Raw genomic sequence first — 10465 nt, 5'->3', positions numbered from 1 at the left:
AAAAAAAAAAAAAAAAAAAAAACCTCAGATTTTCTAAGCACTAAAAATTTCTAAGCACTACTACAGCATCAGTTTTAAAACTAACTCGTGATTGTTTTTCACAGTGGCTTATGTCTATCTCAGGACTCAGCTTAAAGTTAAGTAACAATTTAGGTCTGCATATTGTAGCAAAAAGATCATTTCCACCATGATTTTTACAGATAGAATCTGCAAGTCAGACTGAATCATAAATTTTAACCCTTAAAACTCAGTTCAATTACAACCATAGAAACTACTGGTATCTGAATGTCACTATTTTATTACAAAATTTTTATTTACAAAATGGAAAAATAATCAAATGACTGTCGGCAGGCCATCGTCGTCTTTCCCCAGTGATTGAAGAAACAGTAAGCAACATTTCCATGCACCCACACATCAGGTAATTCCCGAAATACGCAAACTCTTAAAATCCCTGTGCGTAAAACTTTAATGTATCCACAATACTCGTATGTTTATGAGGATGGACAATTCATGGTTCTGTACAGTTTAGTATTAATGCTCAGTTTTTAATTTTTGGCTTTCATCAGTACAGTAGTGAACAATTTGTAAGTAAGAATTACAGAAGTAACTCTCACTGCTGAATTCACAAGAGAAACACGAGTGGTTTTTGCACTAAACAGGAAAGTCAGAACTCCAAGGTCATATTAAACTGAAGCCTTCATTGTGATCAATAGCTTGGATCAGTTTACATCGGAGGGTTTCTTTCTCTGTATATTTTGGGAGATCTAGAAGATTAAAACAGGTATGGGAAACCGGGAGATAGCTCTCACCGCCTCCTGTTGGCTGGATGACTAGTTTCAGACTCTTCATACCAAGAATGGGAATTCGATCACTACCTGTCAAAAATACTGCCAAGGAAAACAATTTAGACAACACAGTCTAGTTCTGCATTCATTATTTTAAAGGAAGTACTCATTACTTGATGAAAAATGACAAAAGCATTTAGAAATCCTTTTTGGAAGAGCCATTTGGAAAACTGGTTAGTTAAGCTTTCTAACAACTTTTTTTAAGTTCTCTCCTTTTCCATGTGGGTCCCAGGGACTGAACTGGAAGTCAGGCTTCCCTTGCTAAGCTGCGTCCCCAGCTCTCTCTAGTCCTCCAACGCTGTTTCTTTGATACAGGATCTCGGGCAACTGCAGACATCACTCTATAGATAAAGCCCACAACTATAAAAGCTCCAGGGGGTCTGACGCATGGCACACCCTTCTGGCCTTCCGGGATACCTGTATACATTATACTCCGCACAGAAACAACATACATGTAAATAAAAATCTTAATAACAAAGACTAAACTGAGCTAATACTTTAGATTATTGTCTCAGAATATACTTACATAGAAATTGTTTCTTCTTCTCTAGTGGTAATTCATGAAACACTTCCCAAAAAATTTTTATCGTGGGATGGTCTGCCCAATACTCTCCTTTGTATTCTGTATTCTAAAAGTAATACAACCTTTTATTAGCATTAAGGAGTGAAACCTCTCATGTTAAGAGTAGGAGCTATCACAACCCTGGTATTTTACAATGTGAAGATGCTCCCCGGGAAGGAAGAACGGACCCGTCCGTCACCTTTGTAAGTAAGAGTTTACTAAAATAGTGAGAGCTTTATTAAATACCAACATGGGACTGGGTAAATGTTTCTTGTACTATTTTCAGGAAGACAAATCAGAATGTTTCTACTAATTTTTCCCCCCTTGGTGTTAAGAGCACCAAGGCTTTTCCTATTTTTTTTAACAATTTTTTAATTAGATATTTTCTTCATTTACATTTCAAATGCTACCAAGGCTTTTCCTTTTGTAGTCCCCTCCCACCATGGTCAAGTTTAACACTGGGATTTGGTAGAAAAACAGGAAACAAAAGCCTTAATTAAGCATGGGTAGAAAGTCACTCAGTCTTGGGCTAGGGTCCCTATAGCACATCTCCCAATCACCTCACCAGTGCCACCACACAGAGTGCACTGTAGGGTAGGAGGGGCAGGCAAGTGTCTAGAATAAGCACAGCAAGGAGCTGTAGGAAGGGCAAAAGCACACAAGGGCTAGATTTCCAATTACGCATAGTTTTGCTTTTCCACTGACAAGTAGAGATTGGTTTTTCCTTACCTTCTCCAGTTCTTTCCAATCATAATTTGTATTCCCAATAACCATAGCTTGTAATTCATTAGGCTGGAAGAGCAGAAGAACTTTTCCTCCACAGACCTTATGAAAGCCCGCATGGAAAGCATCAAATAAAGATGCCACTGATTTATTGAATATGTAATCCACATAGGCATCAACAAACTCCTGCCTAGAAATAAAAGCCAGGCACAGATGCACAAGTCACACGCACCATTTATGGAGAATACCCAATGCTTATCATTACATTTTTGCTCCTTCATTTCTTGCTACTTTCAACTAAACTCAGAAAAATGAGTAGAGTTCAATGGGTAAAAAGAAACCAATCCCAAGCTACACTAAACCATAGCTAATTCCTTCATTACAAATAAGCCAAACCAGACAAGCAAACAAAAACATCTTAAAGATCATCTTGAAAGAATGCTTAATAGCTATTTCTTAGGAATATATATTGTAGATTCCTTAAAAACAAAGGGACTGAAAAATCTACTTATTCTCAGTAGGATGGAGCTCACCCAGGGCTCTCCCTGCCTCCCTCCTGCCCAGTGGTTACGCCAGAGCAGCTGCTGAACTGAGTATTTTCCCATGATTTAGGAATACTTTGAAATTATTTGATAGCCAGTTACCTTATTCTGAAAATATTTTTCATTAGAAATAGCCTAGAAATAATCTCAAGTGCCTTATAGACAGGCTTTAAAAACAAAAACAAAACAAAACAAGCCCACAGGGTCTCTCTCAGAGACTAGGCTGTCCTCAAATTCAAATCCAAGCGCTTCTGCTTTCTGAGTATTGGGGTTGAAGGCATCACCATTGCCTGGCTCCCTTATTAGCACTTTCTAAGACCGAGTTTAGTTCAGCATCTGCACTGCTGTTCTGCAAAATAAACTGGTGTCTTCTGGGTATTCCAGCCCATCACTGCTTTCTCTGATTTGCTACTCAGTGGCCATCATTTCCATTCAAACCATGTTTGCTGTTGTTTCTTCTCATTTGTCATGTTTGTTTTGTTCCTTTACTTATAGGCGATTTCACGAGCAAAGGCACATTGCTTTCCCATTAAACATTCAAATGTTATGGTGTTTGTTTATTTGTGTTTGGACTATGAGACAGGGCATCATTACATAGTCCTAGCTGGATCAGACAGCTGCCTACCTTTGCCTCCTGAAGTGTGCTACCATATACAACGTACAATAGTGTTTTCTTTAAGTTGTGATGTTTTCAGTAATTTAGAAAATGCCTACTAACCCTGGTCACTTCGATGAGTCCAGTGCAATCCACTTACCGATTCTGTCTGTTAACAGCAGTGTCTGCGCCGTTCAGAACCAGCTCTTTTACTTCTGTTGCACCGAAGTTCTCAACTGTGATCTAGAATAAAAAAAAAAAAGTAGCATCTCTCATTAAATATAATCAAAATTATGCTACCAGGAGCCTACTCACAATTTTTTGGGGGGTGGAGGGGGAGGAGTTTGAGGGTTTTTTCGAGACAGGGTTTCTCTGTATAGCCCTAATTGTCCTGGAACTCACTTTGTAGACCAGGCTCGCCTCGAACTCAGAAATCCGCCTGCCTCTGCCTCCCAAGTGCTGGGATTAAAGGTGTGTGCCACACCACTGCCTGGCTTTTTTTTTTTTAAAAAGATTCATTCATTCATTCATTCATTCATTCATTCATTTATTATGAGTACACTGTTGCTGTCTTCAGACACACCAGAAGAGGGCATTGGATCCCATTATAGATGGTTGTGAGCCACCGTATGGTTGCTGGAAATTGAACTCAGGACCTCTAGAAGAGCAGTCAGTGCTCTTAACTGCTAAACTATCCAGCCTAGTTAATTAATTTTTTAAAAATTAACTTCCTCCCAAACTCATTCCTACCTGTCATACTGGGCCCCTGCCTGCCAGAGTAAGCAATACAAACTCGAGAGTCTCTCTCAGAGGGCAGGAAGCTACGCTGCAAAGGTGATTCTGAGAGCAGACCAGCTGCCTGGAGGACGCTTAGACTTAGACCCAAGTCACTTGGCAAGGACACTCTCCATCCTGCTGAGCTGCCTACAGGCTGTGCAGTGCAGTGCGCTGCACTTTTGTGACCTGTCACCTGCGTTGGGGTGGGTCTTGGTGATGCAACTGTCATTTCTGCTCCTGTAAGTAATTCCCTATCCATATTCCTGCAAGCAACCCCAATCTCACTGGTTTACCAAGCTGGGCTTTGGTGGTATCCATCTCTCTCCAGGAAAAGTTTTGTCACACATCAAGTGCTGCAGTGGCTGGGTGTGGTCATCCACTTTGGAAACACACCAGGAACCATACATGTAAAGAAAACTGGTGCTGCCCTCACCGGAAGCCTTCAGCTGAGGTGTGTAGGTCTGAAGGTGCGAATGTGTATCAAAGTGCAGGTGCCTGTGGAGGCCAGAGGCATGGTGCCATGTACCCAAGTTAATGGCAATTTTAAGCTCCCCAAATGGAGTGCTATACACTGAACTTGGGTCCTCTGTAAGAGAAGTAAGTGTTCTGATCTTGCAGCTCCCAGTAAGATTTTTCTTGTGAGAAAAAAAATAAAATAATGCACTAATTTTACTTCATCTTAAAGCATGCACTGAATTTTCTTGCAAACACGCCAGACATTCCAATCTTACAACGATCTAAGAGGTCTGGCAAGATGGCTCAGTAGATAAAGGTGCTTGGTTGTGCAAGCCTGACACCATGGCGTGAGTTCAATTCCCAGATCCATGGTGGAAGGACAGAAGTGACAAGTTAAGCAAGCATGGCCGTCAGTGAGGAGGAGACAGACAAACTGGACAAATCCATCTATTAGGCAGTCTGAGTGCATTAGTAATGCTATGCTGTCTTTAAATCATCTTCCCATCTCTGATCATCCCTGTAGCCACAGGCTCAGAATGAATCCCTGAGTCTCCTAAGTTCTCTTCTTAATTAACAAAGTACCTAATTACTGAAGGCATAGAACAGGTGAACAATGGCTGACATGCAACTATTTCAGTTTTCCTTATCTGTAAATAAAGGATAAAAACTCACAGGATTGGTGTGGATAAAATGAAATAATGCTGGGACATAGTAAAAGCTCAATAAATGTATCGTGGCTGGCTGCTCTCCCAGTGACAAGTCTCAGTCCCCACATAACAGCTAACGGCCATCTCTATATAACTCCAGTCCCAAGATGTGTTATGTCCACATAATCATGCAGACTAAATACCCATATAATATCCATTTTAAATGTATACATTTTAATATACATTAAAAAAACTGCATTGGTGGCAGAGGCAGGCAGATCTCTTTGAGTTATAGGGCAACCTGGTCTACAGAGCAATTTACAGGCCAGCCAGGGCTACAAAGAAACCCTGTCTTGGTAAACAAACAAAAAGCATTTGCTCTATGGAAGACAGGCATCCTAAAGCACAGCTGCTCTGTGACGAGGCCAAGCTCCTGCTCATCTTACCGTAAAGTTTAGACAAAATGTTTCCTCTATGTCATCTTCTGGATAGTCCAGCAATTGCTGCATGCTTCTGCAAACAGAACAGAACAAAACCAAACCGAGTGAAACGTACGTTCTTACTGACAGCTCTGCTCATGAGTCAGCACACACTGGGCTGTCCTGAACCTGTTAGCACAGACAGGGAAGCCACGGCTGTCTCCAGCAGGCAAGCCTCGAGTGCAGTCCTCTGCTCTCAGCCTCAAGCCCCCCTTGGCACTTTCCAACCACTGACCTCCCGACGGCTGGCATCAGCTCTTTCAGATCATCCAGGGATGGCTTCCTTTTCAGCAGTTTCTTATATAAAGCCAAAGGAAAATGGAGGTCCACAATGGTAAAATTATAAATTGCTAATCCACAGATAACACCGATTAAGTGGAACAAATCACTGTCTTCAAATGTCTAAAACACAGAAGAAAAAAGTGAAAGACTTGTCTTGCAAGCTAAACCTTGATTTTTAGTACACAAATTTATTCTCTACAGTAGAAAAAAAAATCGACTACACAGAAAATCAACCAATGAGAAAGAAGCTCACTCCTAGTCCCGTCTCCTCAGCATGAACATCATTGGGCACAGTGCCATGCAATGCACTTTCTTTTAGCGGCGAGGGGGATTACTTAACTTTAATCCTTAGCGCTGGAATTAAAGGCGTGCTCCATCACGCTCAGCCTTGAATTTAAAAACAAAACAAAAACAAAACACCAAAAATTTACTGTTTTAGGGATTGTGGCTTTTGGGAGGCAGAGGCAGGAGGATCTCTGTGAGTTCAAGGCCAGTATGGTATATATAGCCAGTTCCAGGACTATCAAGATTATAGACACATATATAGTTTCACAACTGACTTTTTCATGTTGTTAAATATTAAATGTGGGCTGTTAGGCTTGTGTATTATGGACATGGCCCCGAGTCTGACACCCAGGATGGGTGGGAATGAGATGATGGTTGACAGACAACAAAAGCAAAATAACCTTTAAAGAAAATCTGATGGGTTGGGGGGGGGTGGTTCTGGTGGCAGGGTAGGGGGAACTGGGAAAGGGGATAACATTTGAAATGTAAATAAAGAAAATATCCAATAAGAAAAATCTTTAAAAAAAGAAAAGAAAAGAAAATTTGTTCTTGGTATGTGTATATGTGTGCATGTACATGCGCAAGACAACCCTGGGTATCATCAAGATAGCTAGCCACCTCCTTTGAAATACGGCCTTTCACTGGCCTGGAGCTCAGCAATGAGTCTAGACGGTCTGGCTAGTGCCCCAGAGATCTGCTCTGACTCTGCCTTCCCAGCACTGGGGTTACACATACATACCTCCTTGCCTAGCTTTCTGTTGTGTTTTTTTCATGAGGCAAGGCCTGGCCTAAAACTGAATTTTAGATGTAGCCTAAGCTGTCCTGAAACTCAACTCTCAAGTGCTAGGATTACAGGTGTGAGTCACAATAGCCTGACTATGCCACGATTTGGGGTGGGGGGTGCGGGTGCGGAGTGTAAAGATTTATTTATTTTATGAATATGGGTGTTATGTCTGCATATAGATCTACTCACCAGAAGAGGGCACTGGATCCCATGGGACTACGACAGTTATGAGTGGCCATGTGGGAATTGAACTCAGGACCTCAGGAATACCAGCCAGCATTACTTAACCTTTGAGCCATCTTTCCATAGCCCTTATGCCAAGCGTTTTAAGTGGATGGATGTTGGGGATCAAATTCAAGTCTTTATGCTTCTAAGACATTTGCTTTATTCCAAATGAGCTATAAACACAGCCCTTAAAACAGTAATTTTTTTTCATGCCTTTAATTCCAGCGAGGCTGAGAGAGCTAGACCATGCCTTTAATTCCAGCACTCAGGAAGAAGCAGGGGCACTGTGAGCTGGAGTCCAGTCTGGTTTACACAGGGAGCTCCAGGTTACTTAGAGGTACATAGCGAGACCAAGTCTCAAACCTAACAAAAGGAAACAAAACCCGACAACACACATTCAAGTTATGGTGGCTCACCACTACGATCCTGGCAACTAGGGAGGCTAAACTAAGAGAATCAGGAACTCGGCAGGGGTGGTGGCACACACTGCCAGAAGCAGGGGATCTCTGTGAGTTTAAGTCCAGTCTGGTCTACATAGAGTTCCAGAACAGCCAGGGCTACATAGAGAGACCCCATTTCAAAAATAGAGAAAAATAAAACAAAACAAGAAAACACAAAAGCAGTTGTAAATAAGGAAGGAGAGAATGACAGCAAGCAGGGCGTCTTCCAATGTGTCTTTTTCTGTAAGTCTGATTTACAATTATGCAAACATTTTATATACTTATAAAATTAAATTACACTAAAATAACAAATCCAAAAAACCCTTAACTTAAACATGTACACATTGATAAACTAACTATAATAATCAAATTAATAGAGTTCAACTATTTCAAATGACAGCAAACATCATTAGTTTTATATCTCTACTCACTATAACTTAAAGATGAAATATATTACACAATAACTTAAAGTGTATTTACTTTCATGTACATCATAATATTGGTGCTATTGTTCGGCTGTATTTTAAAGTCTTGACCATTTTGGAGAACTGCATAGTGCTGAGGACGCTTGACAAGAACCCAGGCAAGAACACCTGACGCCCTCAATAGACAGGACAATGTGGATGGGAATCAGTAAAGAGAATTGCAACAAACAGAAAACACAAGACCAAGACCTAGGCTGCGGCCACTGGAGGGCACCAGCGAACAGTGGGACAGGCCCATGAGCTGGATGCCTACCAAATAAGGCTGAGCTATTTCTCTCTCTATCCAAGCACCCAAGACAGTGTAATTCCAGTGCAGTAGTTTGTTGCCCTTAGGAATTAGCCTAGCACTGAACATCAATAGCTGCTATCCCGATACAAGACAGCCTTCAAAAAGACTAAATGTACACATAAAGAAATCTTATAAATTTAAAACATAGGCGACTCAGAAATTTTTTTACAAAATAGAATCCAAACATTTTCTGTAAAGGACCAGCTGGTACCGTCTTAGTCTTAGCTGAACACGGGGTCCTAGCAACTGTCAGCTCTGTCTCCCATGCACATGTGTCAAAGCAGTAGTATCCAACAGGTGGCTTCCTGGATCCAAATATGTGCTGGGAAGGAAGATCTGGCTCACTGCTACCGTCTACTGGCCCTGAATCTGAATTACAAGCGGTCAGTGATCTCTAATGCTAAACGAGTTCTCTCCAGAAGAGAGGCTAAGACAGTAATCACCATGAAATTTTCCACACACTCAGAAGGAAAATTCAGCATTATTTTAAAGCTGACTGTTCCTCAATTTATTTTAATTTGAAATGTGTAAAACACAAGACTGTGTTTTGACAATAAGTCTAAAAGTTCCTAATTTCAAGCTGTAATTAAGCAGACCTCTGTCTGACCAGAATATGTTAGAAACAAAGATCTAAAGAGATAATTGTGGTAGACGGGCATATTACCTTATCTGAAAACCAAATGAGCCTGGAATCTTCATAATATCGAAACATGCCGTATTTAGGATCCAACAATTCCCTCATGATAAGCAAGAAAAATTCTTTGCGAACACCTCCTGCATCAACAGCATCTTCTCCAACAAATATAACCTAAAACAGGGTAATGTGAACACTGAATAGACAATGAAGAACAAGAGACTGCGTCTCAGAGGCCTGTGAACAAGCTATTCCTGCTAATGAATCTCAGCAACCTATAATTTCAAAAGTTAAATATATAATTTACATGACTCAGTGGTCAGAAGCAGTTGTTGCTCTTGCAGGTGACCCAGGTTTGGTTCCCAGCGCCCACTTACAATCACATAGGATCTAACCCTCTCTTCTGGCATGTACATACTGTACATACATGTAAGCAAACCTTATACATAAAGAATGAAGTAAATCTGTAATTAAAAAACAAACAAACCACAAAGTGTTTCAAATACACGCGCACGCACGCACGTGCACGCACACACACACACACACACACACCCTAGAACAGCTTTTACAGAGAAGTCCCAATTTATGTAGAGTGCTTGCTTACCTTGAGTGGCTTTTTATAATCTATATTCTTGGTTTTCCTGAGGACTTCCATGGCATCTCCTACAATATTCTCTCTGCGAACAACTAGAATTAAGCAAGGATTCACAGACTCGATCACTGGGAGAAAGAGAGAGGAGACATTCTGCCTGTGGGCCTGGTCAATGGCCATCTAGAACACAAAAACACCAGACTTTTATTTTACTTTTAGGCAGTCTTATTTACTCTAACTGAGCTGTGAAGCTGAGTGTGGATAAGCCCCGTGAGCTCGTGTACTGAGTACTGAGTTCCCGGTGGTGGGCTACTCGGGAAGGATTATGAGGTGTGATGTTGTGGGAAGGCGCATGTCACTGAGCATGAGCTTTGAGGTCTCAAAAGCCCACGTCAGGCCCAGCCACTTCTGCCTGCAGAGTAGGATACAAAACTCTGAAGCGACTGCTCCCGTGCCACTGCTGTCTTTCTGCCGTGGTGACTCACCCTCTACAACTGTAACCATCCCCAATTAAACGCTTTCCCTTGGAAGTTTCCGATTGCTAGATGAGGGCTGGGATCACATGCAAGCATCACCATACATAGTTAATTTATTTATAACTAACATAAAGTCATGAGTTTCACTGTGATATCACACATATATAAAATAAGCGTGCGTGTATATATGTACATGCATATATATATGTATATATCCCTCCCTATAAAACATCCCCAGCCCCACCACCAATATATATGACCAACCTCAAGGTAATTTCCTGTCCTTGCCTGCCTGCCTGCCTGCCTGCCTACCCTCCCTCCCTCCCTCCCTCCCTCCCTCCCTCCCT

The 10465-nt window shown here is 41.4% G+C and overlaps 1 protein-coding gene across 4 annotated transcripts in view; it reads right to left on the bottom strand.

Moving 5' to 3' along the window:
• Nucleotides 1-275: 275 nt before the first annotated feature.
• The window catches only part of Herc4 (HECT and RLD domain containing E3 ubiquitin protein ligase 4), a 74294-nt gene continuing 64104 nt past the window's right edge, over nucleotides 276-10465 (bottom strand). For 2 of the 4 annotated variants that reach the window (XM_021173606.2, XM_021173608.2), the window contains 8 exons: nucleotides 9655-9822; nucleotides 9081-9224; nucleotides 5862-6028; nucleotides 5594-5660; nucleotides 3428-3510; nucleotides 2137-2320; nucleotides 1372-1474; nucleotides 293-887 (listed from right to left, as the gene is read on the bottom strand). In XM_021173606.2, coding sequence (XP_021029265.1) covers nucleotides 679-887; nucleotides 1372-1474; nucleotides 2137-2320; nucleotides 3428-3510; nucleotides 5594-5660; nucleotides 5862-6028; nucleotides 9081-9224; nucleotides 9655-9822 — 1125 coding nt within the window. In that variant the 3' untranslated portion in view covers nucleotides 293-678. Of the gene's footprint in view, nucleotides 888-1371; nucleotides 1475-2136; nucleotides 2321-3427; nucleotides 3511-5593; nucleotides 5661-5861; nucleotides 6029-9080; nucleotides 9225-9654; nucleotides 9823-10465 lie in introns of all 4 variants that reach the window. The other 2 variants (XM_021173607.1, XR_003837764.1) reach the window with 2 other exon arrangements.

Source organism: Mus caroli, chromosome 10 (genome assembly GCF_900094665.2).
Source record: "Mus caroli chromosome 10, CAROLI_EIJ_v1.1, whole genome shotgun sequence".
In the NCBI taxonomy this organism is placed as follows: domain Eukaryota; kingdom Metazoa; phylum Chordata; class Mammalia; order Rodentia; family Muridae; genus Mus; species Mus caroli.
The sequence above is the reverse complement of the archived record's forward strand: the minus strand, read 5'-3'. Positions and strand labels throughout refer to the sequence as shown.